Source organism: Chrysoperla carnea, chromosome 2 (assembly GCF_905475395.1).
Source record: "Chrysoperla carnea chromosome 2, inChrCarn1.1, whole genome shotgun sequence".
NCBI classification, from domain to species: Eukaryota; Metazoa; Arthropoda; class Insecta; order Neuroptera; family Chrysopidae; genus Chrysoperla; species Chrysoperla carnea.
In genome coordinates this window covers 71,589,411-71,604,824 of record NC_058338.1, presented here as the reverse complement: position 1 = coordinate 71,604,824, position 15,414 = coordinate 71,589,411, and the positions used below count along the sequence as shown (strand labels likewise).

General features: G+C 29.4%; 1 protein-coding gene across 1 annotated transcript; it reads right to left on the bottom strand.

Moving 5' to 3' along the window:
• Positions 1–8,335: 8,335 nt before the first annotated feature.
• LOC123292905 (zinc finger MYM-type protein 1-like) lies at positions 8,336–12,898 on the bottom strand. The gene is made up of 3 exons (XM_044873619.1): positions 12,737–12,898; positions 11,771–12,331; positions 8,336–8,434 (listed from the first exon to the last, which is right to left on the bottom strand). Exons 1-3 carry the CDS (start codon positions 12,896–12,898, stop codon positions 8,336–8,338), a joined length of 822 nt encoding a protein of 273 aa, XP_044729554.1.
• Between the last annotated feature and the right edge of the window lie 2,516 nt (positions 12,899–15,414).

The following is a 15,414-nucleotide window of genomic DNA, read 5'->3' as shown; positions in this document are numbered from 1 at the left end:
TATCACGAAAGCTCCACAATATTCAAGACTCTCTGTTATAAGTGGATTCGTACAATTTCATCACCCACGGGTAGGTAATGACTCCATTCTAAATATTCTTAACAATTTTGTAGCTTCTCGTTAGAAATCTTCTTGCAAGAAGAAATTTTCATCTCATACTTCAACACAGTAATAGATATTCCATTTGGAGTAATTCAGAATTAATTGCAAAGTCAAGCAATTATTTTGAAATTAGTTTTATTATTTACTAACATGAAGTTGAACTGATACAAAATTAGTGCTGCAACAATACGCTTCACACGTTTATTGGAAAAGTTGCCTGAGAAAGAGTTATTTTATTCTATAAGACCCTTCCTTTCTTTTTTTCCGACAATCAAGGTTCTTGCGACTCCGTTTTCATAATTGTACAATAGCTTCACTTATACGCACTTTGATCTAGATATAAAAAGAGTAAATGAATAAGCATTCCTAATTTGGAGGAAATTTCCTTAAATTAAGATGTATTTTTTGTGATAATTTGGTAGATTTATAACCTAACAAATTATTACTTTGATCTAGACAAGCTATAATAAAATCTCTGTCAAAAAGAGTAAAGAAATCGCCATTTCTAATTCGTTTGTTGAACGAAAAAAACTGTCTTTACTTTTAGTTCGTTTATCATAACTTGCTATTAAAACATGATAATTTTTCATAAGATTGACAACAGTATTTTATTTTTGTATATAAATTTATAATGTGTCGCATTAACAAAAAGAAAATGATCCAATATACTCTTTTTAGTGGCAGTAACAGCCCTAAGTTTCAACACTAGATAGGTACTAACATTTGTTGTCAGCAAAACTGGTATATTTAAACAACTTTCAACTCATAATGCATTATTCGGAAAAAATACATTTTAAAAATTAAATAGAAAATAAAAAAGAAGAAAAGCTATGGAAAAACTCTTTGCAGGTTTTGTTTTTATACCATGTATATGAAATATATCATAGTATATTAAGTTTGGTCCCAAGTTTGTAACGCTTAAAAATATTGATGCTACGAAAAAAATTTTGGTTTAGGTGTGCATAGAATCATCTAATTAGTCCATTTCCGCATGTCTGTCTGTCTGTCGTCTGTCGTCTGTCCGTCTGTCCGTCTGTCATCACGATTACTCAAAAACGAAAAGACATATCAAGCTGAAATTTTTATAGTGTGCTTAGGAAGTAAAAAATGAGATCGAGTTTGTAAATGAACAACATAGGTCAAATGGGTCTTGGGTCCGTAGGACCCATCATGTAAACCGTTAGAGATAGAACAAATGTTTAAATGTAAAAAAATTCCTTGTTCCTTATAAACAAATAAACAACTTTTGTTTGAAACATTTTCTTGTAAACATCACTGTTTACCCACGAAGGCGCTAATTAGGTGAAAATTTTGTAGTATGTATTAATTTGGGAATATCAGTTATGTGTGTGTGGCCATTTAAGAGTGTAAATCTTTCGTTATTTACGTGACGTCAAAAAACAAACGATTGCGTCATCAAAACTGTCTATACATGGTATTTCAATAATTAACTCAGTCATTTGTTTGTTTTCACATGTTCAAAACAATAATTTGTTATATATGTTGGTGAATACATACATACAGTGTGGTTTACATGAACGTGACATTTCTTTCATTTCTAGCATAATTTCGTTAAATTTACATAATGTTTTTTTTTTTTTTTTTTTAATTAGAGCATCTTTTTTTTGAAATCCAATTTTTACATTTGTTTCAAATTTTTGAGTACTACATATAAGTCAAAGTTCTTCATACATAATAAATTCAATAGATTTTGCGATATAAGTACATTATACAACTTAAACACATCCTGTACATGTTATGCTGTACAATTCAATTATAACCCACATTCTGTGCTTTTATTTCTTTCCGGAGCTATGTTCATCCAATTAATAGTAAAAGCCCCAAAAATTTCGTCTCTCCAACTATTATATTGTCGACGTCTTCTCTTTTTTCAACTTTTATAACTTTTTTAGTTCATCTCCTATGTAGAATCCTTGCAGCTTTGATTTTATTTGAAACATCTTACTTTGTCACGTGTCTAGTTTTCATTATAACGATCACCATACTGTGGGTCAGTTTTTGGTAAGCATCGTACATGGTAGAGGTTTAGTATCCGTACGTGAAAACAGGTAGCACAGTTTACTTCAGAACTTAATTTTCCTGAAGCTTTCTTATGTTGCTTAAGTAAGTTAAAAGATAATTTTAAAATTGATGGGATTTCCATTTACAGCTTCATCAAAATCTCACAGCCCCCCCCCCCACCATGTATATTTGGGTCCACTTTGTCTACCCTTTTTGCTTCAGTGGCGGTATAGTAACAATTTATTCATTGTTTTTAGTCAGAAACATGAGTCCACATTACATGTACAGTATAGAATTGACGAAAATATAGGGTTTGTCAAAATACTTTTCATTTTCAGTCACCTTAAGATTGCTCGAAATTTTATTTGAACCACTTTGTGTATATGTGTGTTCTAGGTATAAGTATATACATCTTAGGTACAATAATATATGTTTACGTAGACTTAACGTGGAAAAAAAAGGATGAATATAAGAAAATAGTGACAAAGAGAATAATAAAAAGCAATCAAATCAACGAGAAAAACCATTTAAATTTACATAACTGTTCTTATACCAACAATAACAAAAATTAAATTTTTTTATATACCGTCAATTGAGTTGAATCTAACATTACAGTGACTCATAAAAAGTGGATTCATTTGGTTTTTGGAAATATCGAAACATTATTGTTTTTAATGAATGTATTTTGGTTGCAAACGGCGCAGTAAACAAATGAAATTTACGAAACTTAAAAAAATCCTTGACTTATTTTTCGGGTAAGGATCCCTAAACTCGCATTTGGAACATATCTAAGAACACTCTCCATTAAATCACCTTTTTACTTAAAGCCTTTTGCAAACTGAACCGATTTTGAAGATCATCGCTCATTTTTTAGATTTTCCGATACGGAACCCTAACTTTAGATTTGAAATGTAGCTAAGAAGACTCTCCATTTAATTACCTATCAAACGAAAAATAAAATCGTTTCATTCGTTTAGGCGTAACGATGCCATAGACAGACAGACAAACAGACACACACACACCAGCGGTCAAACTTATAACATTCCTTAATTTAGTTCGGGGATATAAAAAGTACTAGTAACATGGTTGAAAATAAGATTTTATTGGCTCAGAAAGTTTTAGTTTTTAAGCAGTCAAATATTTATTTCGAATATTGAGATCATTGACTAAAGATATATTTACTTGTTAAAAGAACATCAACAACCAGTTATTCTATTTCTGTTATATAATGCCAATACCATACACTCAAGAAATAATAGAAAATATATTATTATTCTTTTTGTCCCAAAAAATGAGAACTCTCGAAGTATCCTTTTCATCTCATCTGATGTCTTAATATATAATTAGTTTTTTTTTTTATGAAAATTTTTTCTAATGTTTAATTTTTAGAAAATAAAAGTCGGAATATTTAGAATTAAATAGGGTAGGAAAAAAATTATACATCATAGCGGGAACCAAGAAGTTTACTAAAAATTGAAGTTCAATCAGAACATTCAGTTCGTCATATTTGTCATTCAATAAAAATTTTTCCTTATACAATTATAAAAGAAGAAATTGGGAAGAAATATGGTCTTGACATCCCAGCAGAAATATTCAATTATGCACATTACTGATCGTCTGAATCTGTTCATTTTGAGGAACTCTGAATATCTTGATGTTTAGATTCCCTTTTGTACGTAATGCGATACTGAAAATTTTCAGGTGTCAGTAGAAATGTTCTATTTTTAATGTTCCTGAATTCATTTTGATTTTAAGAAACGCACACTGGAACCAACAGACTTTCATAGATTGACACTCGTTGTAGTGTCCCTAACAGATTTTTAACCGATTTCAAGAAAAAAAGAAGGAGGTTATCAATTCGACTGTATTTTTTTTACCGACTTCAAACAAAAAAAGGGAAGGTTATCAATCGACTGTATTTTTTTTATGAGTGTTACCTCAGAACTTTCGACTGGGTGAACCGATTTTGATAATTCTTTATCTATTGCTTCCCGTGTGGTCCTATTTCATTTTGGTCCAGTTCTGAAAATGGCATCCATGAGAATACCATAAAAGTCTTAAATTTGCATTAAGTATGCACGACAAGAGGACGAATAACTCAATATCACGCCAACCGATTTCGATGATTCTTTTTTAGTGACAAATTAGTTAGTGTACTTCAGATTCACTAAAAATCACCAAATAAAAAAAACAAAATATAAAGGAAAGCCGACGTCAAAAGAAAAACATTTCCAAAACAAATAAATATGCACTAAAAAGTAAAAAAATAACGATAATATAATGTAGTTAAAATTATTGTCATTTTTGGAGTCGGTGTGAGCCAAGCTGTATTTAGAAAACTGTTTTGTCAGAGTTGTTTCCTTGGATGACACCGACTCCAAAAAATAACCATAATTTTTACTATATTATATTATCGTTATTTTTAGTTTTTCTGGCATATTAATTCGTTAGGGCAAATTAAAAGTTTTTCTTTTGAAGTCGGTTTTCTTTTTGTTTAAAATTTTTCTTAAAATTTTTATATTTAGTTCGCAATTAAAAATAATTATCATTGAATTAATAATTTTAAAACTTTCATCCAGTTTGGTTTCTTTTTTATAAATGTGAAATCTCTGTATTAAAAATAAGTGTTTTTTAGGTGGTCGTGTATTTTGCGAAGTAATATGGATAGCAGGAGTTAGTAGATGGAACCTAAAGTATCGAATCAAGTGTGTCTAGACTTATAAATATGGTGTGTAGAAACTTAACTAACAATAATGTGTAATTTCACTACTATCTATGTTTAAACACTTCACTTCAATTTATATATAGTAAGTTTGTTATTTTGTCTACCATAATGGATAGTACGTACTTCACTGTGATGCAAGTTTTTAATTAGAAACATAGTTCTTGATTTTGTCATATCCGTTGTGTGAGTAGTCATGGTAGGTACCATAAAATCGTTGCCAGCGCTATCAGTGAAAAATTTTGGCGTTAAAGGAGGCTGTTATGATTAATTTGCAATTCTTTACATGCTAATGTTATACTGAATGACAAATTAAAATTATTGAAAAACACTAATTAATTAAACTTAATGCATTAAAAATTGTGAAAATAAGAAATCAAATTGCACAAATATTATTTTTCAAATGTAAATTATCATAATTATTTATTTGAATTTGTGAGACAATAATATTAAATTTTCAATGTAAGTCATAAATTCAATCCATAGAATTATAGAAGTCTATAATTAAAGTAGTGTATCGTTACCATGGAAACGCCTCCAATAAAACTCACGTACGGTGCGAATAGAAAGTAATTCAGGCGTTCGTTGCCTTTTATTGCAAGAGTCAATCGGTGGGTTATAAGGGAAGAAAAGTCCGCACCATTAAATTTGAGGATGGAAATTGAAAATGCATCCCTTTTGGTTTTTTTTCAAATATATCGTACACTTTAAGCAAACCTTCGAGAAATTTTGTAATTTGTAGAATAAAATTTTCCATTGGATTAAAAAAAACTTTTCATGCCAAAACAGCTGAAACAAACAGGTTAAAAAAGACACAATTTCAATTTTCTGTGATTTTTTGCTTTTTCGCATGTACATTTTTTTTATGCAGAGGGAGGTACGAACATTGCTGCAGAAAAAAGAGTAGATTTAGAGTCCTTTTATATGATTTTTATACCATGAATATGAAATATATCATAGTATATTAAGTTTAGGCCCAAGTTTGTAACGCTTGAAAATATTGATGCTACCAACAAAATTTTGGTACTGGTGTTCATAAAATCACCTTATTAGTCCGTTTTCGTTTGTGATAACTCAAAAACGAACAGAGATATAAAGTTAAAATTTTTAAAGCGTGCTTAGGACGTAAGAAGTAAGGTTGAGTTCGTAAATGTGCAACATAAGTCAATTGGGTCTTGGGTCCGTAAGACCCATCTTGTAAATCGTTAGAGATAGAAAAAAAGTTTAAAAGTAAAAAATGTTCCTCATAAAAAATAAACAACTTTTGTCGTGAACATTACTAGTTACCCGCGAGGGCGAAAATAAGTTAGATGTGTGTGGCTATCTTAGAGTGGATACCTTTCTTTATTTACATGACGTAAAAAAAAAAACGATTGTGTCATCAAGACGGTCTTTACATGGTATTTAAAAAATTTACTCCGTCAGTTGTTTGTTTTTACTTGTTTTTATTTAAATATTATGTAATATTGTAAATATTATTGTTTTAATCAATGAAAAGAGGTATTTTACGTTTATTATTTAGTAATATGAGAATTACAACAAGTTTAAGAAATGGTACTTCTACATTTCCCCAAGAATGTTATCTTACGTGATATTAGTTTCTTTTCCAATGTGTGGTTTCCAAAAATATACATATTACAAAATCGTACTTACTTAAAACCTTTACTTTTACTACTGTTTATGTGAGACAATCCTACAATATATTCAGCAAACAAACAAAATATTTTCGATATATGAGAATCAAACAATTCGATTTCTATAAACTCAACTTTCGAAGAACCAACTAAAATTTCAATTTTCTATATTATAAAACTTGCTTTAATCAGTCAAAGCACAAGTAAATAGAATCAAAATTCTTGATTGATTATGGGCTAAAGATCCATTGAACTTTGAGATAATACTTTAAAAATATTATCGTCTTATATAATCGAAATTAAAGAACGAATTTCAGTTTAAAAAACCCATTTCAGTAATCCACATTAAAAAGTATCTTGTCTGCATTTTTATTAGATAAATTTTATTTTCATTTAGGACGACCAGTCAATTTTCTTTTTAAGATACATTTTAAGGTTTTAGTACGATATTCAAAAATCCAAGATTTGGTTGCAATATAAGAGAAACCAAACAATAAAAAGAGTGTTAAAAGCTTGTAATTGAACAACCTGTATATTTTTAAATAAAACTATACTCTTAATGGTGACATTTATGGTCTGATCTGATAAAAATATACTACAATTGTTATTAACTGGTGTCGTAAATGAACAAATAAATTAGAAAATGTTGATGAACAGTTTAATAAATTTTTTATTTTGAATAGATTACGTTACCAGCTTCAATTTTATACAGAACTGTGTGGCGACAATTTATCATAGAAAACCAATATGACAAATATATGTGTTTTGGAATAGAAAAGTCGCATAAATTTTTCTATCGCCATAATTATAAATAAGTTAAAAATTTATTTGAAGTAGAGAATCTCGAGGATTATTTTGCATGAAAAATTTCATTTTAATAATCTTATATATAAAATTCTCGTGTCACGGTGTTTGTAGTTAAACTCCTCCGAAACGGCTTGACCGATTCTCATGAAATTTTGTGTGCGTATTGGGTAGATCTGAGAATCGGATAAAATTTATTTTTCATCCCCCTAAATGTTTAGGATGGTCCACCCCTCATCTTTTTTTTAATTTCTAGATAATTTTTGTTTTTATGATACACCATTAGAAAGTACATACAACCCTGAAAATTCAAGCCTCTACGATCAACCCCCATTTTTCCATCGCGATTTTGTATTCTTAATAGTAGATTTTTATAGCAGATAGTATCTACACTTATAGAAGATAGTTATTTTTATTAACTAAAAAAATGTTTCCTAGAAATAATATACATGGCAAAACAACGTTTGCCGGGTCAGTTAGTGAGGCTATAAAAACAATAAAATTGGTTGAGTCACGTTTGTACTCTCTGTTCCGCAATTATTCGATGTGAATGAAACAATTATGAGTGATTGATTTCAATTATAATAAATATTTATTATATATTATTACTAAGAATTGTACCTATTGTTCTCATAAATTCTTTAAATTATATTGTTGAGACTAAAGATTGATTTTTTTTCTTATAAAAATGGTTATTAAAGCTAACAGATTTCAAACTGTCTCATTAAAATATGCTATGTAAAATTTGAAAATGATTTTTTTTTTTATTTTTTAAGAATTATTACCTTTTTTTTTCTTTGTGTTAAAAAAATGATTTAAATAGATGATAAATAATTAATTGGAAGAAAATTAAATTAAAAATCCAAGATATAAAAAGTACCAACCTGCCTTCATATATGAAATAGGTATCGAAGTCTACCCTACATTTGGTTGAGTTCCATCATCAGATTCGGTAGAGAGAATAAAGGAAAAAGTGAATATGTAGTTCTAAAAGTTTTTAATAACACCAGATTTCCCCTCAGTTTAATTTTAGTTGTAAATAGTATAAACATTACATTGGCGTTGTTGAAACGGTGTGTAATAATATCACGATTTCTATAAATGATATCAATTTAAATTGTCTGTCATTTACAACAGCCGCTTCAAACAGCTAATAATTTACAACAAGTTTATAAATATACAAATAAACAATTATTATTGTATTCATACGGGAAATATAGCAACACAATTGGATTCCTATGTACATATAATAAAGGTGATTTATTTATAAATTAGTTTAATCGACCAATCATGGACTCCAAGAGCCAAACCTGCCAAGTTTTGATCGTGCGATGGACATCTTGTATTGGTTTATATATATATATATATATATATATATATATATATATATATATATATATATATATATATATATATATATATATATAAAGCAAACTAGCGGAACACAAAAGATGGCTTTACGCCCTATTATACCCTTTCGTTTAAAGAAATCTGATTGATTCAACATTTATTCTCAATAATTATTTTTCAAAGTGTCAAAGTATCCATTATAACTTAACTTCGCCATTATAATTAACTACTTTAAAATTCTTTTGGCCATTTATAATTTTGCTTAAACTTAGCATATAAGCATATTTGTAAAGATTTTTTCGTTCTTTAAATTTGCTTTTAAAACCTTTTTGTATTTTTGAAGTTCAGAATAGAGAAGTTTTTTCAAAATGAAGTCCGTGACAAGTGACAACATATCTTAAATAGAGGAGTAGGATCTAGTAAAAGAAGAAATAAAAGAGTAGGATACATATACCAAATTTTGTTCCCGTCCCACAAAATGAAAATTAATTTCCCTTATTTTCACAGAAATTGGAAATTCAAAATATAGCATTCATACGAAAAAGTTGCATCCATACGAAACGAATCAGATACATTAAACTACTTTAATCAACAAGGCCTTTTCTTTAGTGGTTAAATTTAATAGTACATACCTACAACTTCTTAGCTATTTGGTTTTGGACAAAAGTATACGAAGAACTTTCGACTTAAAATTCCCAAGATAATACGTTCTTAAAGTATGAAAATTGACAAGCCGTCATGTAGAAGTATACTGTAAGGTTCCGAACACATGCACGCTTCTCGTATATTTTTTAAATCTTCCTGAAAATCATTCCCAATCAAACTGCTTTCATATATAGAAACAGTATTGAAGTATTTCAGTTTGTTACAGCTTTAGTATCACCGAAATGTATTACGAAAAGAGTAGTTAGTAGCAATGGCACTTACAGCGAAAATAGAAAAAAAGATGAAGAATAGAGCTTACTATTAATAGAGCTTGTCATACGAAGGTTGACTTTCTGAAAAATTTTTCATATGGCATACGATAGGAAAAACGGGCATGTTTGTCAACGTTTGGTGCAACCAGACGTAGCTCTATCATCACCATACATACAGACACACATAAATCCCAAACTTTTAATACAAGTTTTTTTTTTTTTGTAAATTTACTTGAAACAAAGGAATTTTGTCGAGGAACTTTTTCCATATGGTATCTACATATACCCCACTCTATATCAAATACAATAAATAATAATAATAATAATAATAATAATGAGTTTGTAAAAGATAGAGAACGATACACTTTAACACCACAATAATAATGTTCCAATAAACAATTGAATTATATGACACAGTCAGCGTACTGTAGCATACATACATGGTCTAGCTAGCGTAGCGTAACATGACGATCAAATCTATAAGCAATCATCATGCAGGAAATTATACAAAACCATTTAATTTATAATACTTGGAGTATATCTAACTCACGGTGATGTGTTTTATACCGAATGTATCCAAATAATTGGCCAATAATCTAAGGAGTGAAATGGGATACCGAAACAATCATTTTGGGTATGAGCAACATGTATCCCAAAACGCTCCCTCCAGAGCATAGGCGTCCCGAGGACGAAATTATTGGGGGGGGGGGCACCAATAGTATAAAAAAAAAATTGTTAATTGAAGAAAAAGTTGTAGTTAAATAAACACGTTATAAATTTTAAGTATTTATTTATAGGTATCAAACAAAAAAGTATTGAAAAAAAAAATTTGACACTCTTAAAAATTATAATAATTAATAAAAATACAAAAAACATCAACCTTTTCTTAAAATGTTAAAAACTCAACAAAAATTATTAATAAAAAACAGTCTTTTCTTTAAAAAATCAATCTTTCTTTAAAATTGTAATATTAATACTTAGAATAAAGATACGACTTTATTTAAATTGTGATAAAAAATCTGCCCATCTTAATACAAACTAACTTTTCTACCATGCATACTAGCAAATTTTTCGACCAACATATCGAGTCCTACATCCGACATCAGCTCAGCTGTCTTTTCTCTCTCAATGGCCATCAAAGCTAATCCTACTAGCCGATCCTCGCCCATTTTACTCCTAAGATAGGTTTTTAGACGCCTGAGTGAGGAAAACGACCTTTCAGCCGTTGCAGTGGTAATTGGCCAGGAAAGACTAATCTCAAAAAAATGTAGTATGCATGGAAGACTTTTACTTAGATCATATTTTAAAAATAGACTTGCATACTTGCTAAGGGACGGTTTTTCAATGTTATCTTGAGAGTTGATAAAGTTGGTAATTGCAAAGGCTCTATACATTTTGTACTCATTTGGTAATTTGCCATTTAATTCATAAAATGCATCTAATGTGATGATTTTTGTTTCATCAATAGGTTTTTCTAGCTCTAATAATACATCTATAATGTCTTTAATTTTCGTGTAATCGTTTTCTGAAAATCGATGGTTGAGGTTGGTTATGCAAACGTCCAGCCCAGCATAGAAAATATTCACTTTCAAATCTTTACTTGACGTTTCATAAAATGCGGTATTAGGGTTGTCATCTAATTTTCTAGGAACTTTTCTTCTTCTTTGCACCTTTGGGGAGCTAATATTAAATCCCTCTACGCTTATTCCCTCACACATTTGCTTGGTCTCGTTCCATAATTTATTAAATTCTATTTCATTTCTTTCATCAGTAAAACAATTCACCAATGATTTTACTTTTGGAAAGAGAGTGGTTATATTTAAGTCTTCTCTTTGCAATTCTTTTGATAATATATCTGTCATACTTAAAATATGATACAAAAACTTTAGACAAAATATAAATTCAAAATTGCAAATTTGTTTCAGCACGCCATCAGCATCTGCTGCCACTTTGACGTTGGCATTATCGTCTGAAATTTTGTCTAGCGTTTTCAAAATCTCTATAAAATTATCTAAAATCACTTTTAATGCCCGGTGGCGAATAGTCCATCTCGTTTTGGACAGCGAAAATAGTTTAGAATGAACGGAATCATTACCACGTTCATTCCTAACAGTTTCAAAAATTGCATACCTTTTTGACGAACACATTATAATATTATACAGGCTATTAGTAATGTTCAAAACATTCCTGAGACCTTTTACGCTTTCGCAAAATCTGACAATAGCCAAATCTATTAAGTGAGCATGACAATGAGTATATATTGCTCTCGGTTCAATTGATTTAAACTTGGCTGAGACGCCATTAAATTTGCCACTCATATTTGAGGCACCATCGTAAGCTTGGCCTCGCATTTTCTTCAAATCAATACCTGTATTTTCAAGGTATTCTTTGATGGTTGAAAACAATGTTGTAGCAAGTGTATCCTTTACATCCACAAATCCTAAAAATCGCTCTTTTATTTTAAAGTCTTTATTATTGGTTTGAAAGGGGTATCGTACACAAATAGATAGTTGCTCCTTAGTGGCTATGTCGGTTGTTTCGTCACAAATTAAGGAAAATGACGAGGATGTGTTGATTTCTTCAACAATGTCTTGAATAATTTTGGTTTTAATGATCCCAATAATTTCATTTTGTGTTCGAGCACTGGTGTAATTAAGTTTTGACTTAAGCAAACCTTCGTATGTTTCTTTTTTGTCTTTTGCCCTTAATGTCAATAGTTCTAACAAATTACCTCTGTTAAAAGAGTTTTCTTTTTCATCATGGCCTCTTAAAGACAAGCCCTGTTTTCCCAGAAATAGAATCGACTCAAATATAAATTTTAAATATTTTCTATTCTGGTCAACTTGTATAGTATGGACAGAGGAAATTTTGTCGCAAACTGTCTCACCTGTATGCCTGTATTCGTGCCAAAACTGTTTAGCCTTTTGATGCACTTCAGTGTTTTCGTGTTTGCGAAATTTTTCCAAAGCTTTTTTCCAACTTTTGACCCCAATCAATGTAAGATTATCTTCTCCTTTTCCTGATTTATTTTGAAAAAAAAATCTGCATGGAAAACAAAAAGCTGCGTCTAGTTTTTTGCTATATTCAAGCCATGGAAACTCTTTGTACCATTTAGCCTTAAAAATGCGTGATTTTCCTCCTATTTTTATTGTTGGGAAGTCAACCACTGGTTGGTATGGACCTACCGTGATATCGATAGCGTTGATATCATGTCCAGGGTCATTTAATGCAAATGTTGAAAATTCATTATACTTTTTATTTAACTCCTCTTCGGATGAATCCAACAATTTCGACTCAGGTGGACTCTTAGTCGACTCAGAACTAGTCGATGGAGTACACTCATTCATATTTCCAGAGTTTTCCGTTTTTTTAAAATATTTGAACAAAGAAAACTGTTTCGACATTTTAATTTATTTATGGTGGAAAAAAACTGTTAATTCAAGTCCTATTTAAAATATCCAAAATGCACACACACACACATATAAATTACTTTTGAATTAAAAATAATTAATAAAGTGAGGAAAAGATAATCTCGAAACTTTCAATACTCTAATACGAACTTTAAAAACTGCGATTTAAATTAAACAATCCTAATTCGTCATTTCAAAAATGATATAAACAAATCTTTAATTAAAACTGAACAAAAAATAATCCAGAAACTTTCAATGTTCTAATACAAACATACACTTTAAAAACTATGGCCTTTATTAAACAGTCCTTAGTCGTAATTTGAAAAATTTCATAAACAAATATTTTTGCTAGCTCTTATACTCATTCATAATAGTTGCAATCGTAAAAGACTAATGTAATAATAACACATTCCTACTTTTACGCATTGATGCATTTATTTGTTGTAACTAGTCAAATAATAGTTGTCGAAACAAGTCGAATAATATCCATCTTATTTGTAGATAATGATTCATTTGAATGTGTATGAAATTTGTATTTGTGGTGTTATATTTTAATTTTAAGACATAAAAATTATTAGTTAATTTTTCGTTTTTGTGGTGTTAAATTATAAGACATATTAAAATTATTGGTTTTTGTGGTGTTATATTTTAAGACATAAAAATTATTAGTTAATTTTTTGTTTTTGTGGTGTTATATTTTAACACATTAAAATTATTGGTTTTTTGTGGTGTTATATTTTGAGACATATTAAAATTATTGGGGGGGCACGTGCCCCCCGTGCCCCTACGTAGGGACGCCTATGCTCCAGAGCTACAAACATTAAAAGTTCATACCATGTTGAATTTTGGAAAAAAGTTTCAAACAAGTTGTATAGACCCTTCGAAAAAAATTTTTCTCCTGGTTTTTTTGTCTTAAAAGTTAGTTAAAGTCCAGAAAATGTCATCTAGGCGAAACCGTTTTTTAATCGTTTAATTAATTAAAAATTTAATGTTAAAGTTCAAATTGAAATAGTGTAATTGAAATATTGGTAGATGAAAGTGCACTTAAATTTAAATAATAATTAACCTCAATAAAACTTTTAGTTAATTTTATTAAAAATTAAGCTATTTATATTTTGTTTATTATGTAAATAAAGTTTCTTTTTACGTTCCTACTTTTGAATAACTTTTAATTTATTAAATAATATTTTATAAATCGTTTTTATCTATTTAGTTTATAGCGATAATGTAAACAATATGTAGCCAATGACATAGATTAGACAAGGACACAGGCGAACTCACTGGCAGTCTCCTCTCTCATTCATCATATCGCAAGTTTGGTTCCTGGCGTTCTCTAGTTGTATAAACTTTTTGGTATAGTATGAATTGTCATAACAGATGACGTCATGATTCACGGAGCACGATTGTTTTAATGCCACAAATTTTTTAAGCGAGTATATTTATTGCAAAAAACTTTCATATGTAAATATTTTATTAATCATTTTTTTTGGTCCCTTCACGTTTCGACGTATTTTTGGTACATAAATTTACTGGTCTATTATAGGGGTATTTTTATGAGAAACATTTTTGCTATTTGAAATTTTGCTCTATCTCGAATGATTCTGTCAGAGATAGAGCAAAGCTTTAAATATCTTGCAATGTCAGTTTGTATATTTGTTTGTTTGTCCTTCTTTCACGCTGAAATTTTACTTCAGATCAATGTAATTTCGTCCATATACAGATAGCTGAAAGCATAATTTGAACTACTTTCAATTCGAAAAATTTATCATTCCTTAGAGATGATTATAAACCGATAATGTGTTTCATATTCATGATTACCCTAAGTTATTTATAAATTTTCTGTATAATCGCTCAACCAAAACAACGGGAGAGTTCTGTTAGAAAATTACCGCGGATTGGACGTTTATTAAAGTTAAAGTAAGCCAAATGTCCATGATATTTTTGAAATAAAAGGAAGAAATTGTGAACATGTTCGTTAAAGGTCAGACTCTATTTAAATCGGAAGAGAGTATGCTGTGGAATTCAAATTAACACGTGCCTGGATCAACCAAAAACAAAATCAATATAGTCTAGTGGACCAAATGAAAAGACAAAAAAAAAACTTAAAACTTATACGAATGTACAAAGTTTTTGATGTCCTTCACCATAACGCAACAATTTATTTCAATTTGTTTGATACAAGTTATTGATAGAACTTATTTTATTTGTTTCATATTTTTTACAAGGAAGTAGATTCACTTTGTTTTCTTATATCCTCTTGTTGTGATAGTTTATTTAGGGTTTATAGCGGTTGTTCTTATTTGTGTTTATGTTTACAAAAAATATTCACATGTTTTTTATAACTTAATAAAGTATTTGTAGTAAGTATGAAAATATTTTATTTTGACCATATCTTGAAAAACAACTTATCAAGGTTAAAAGCTGGAAATTTTGCTGTTACGTTGCCAAATACT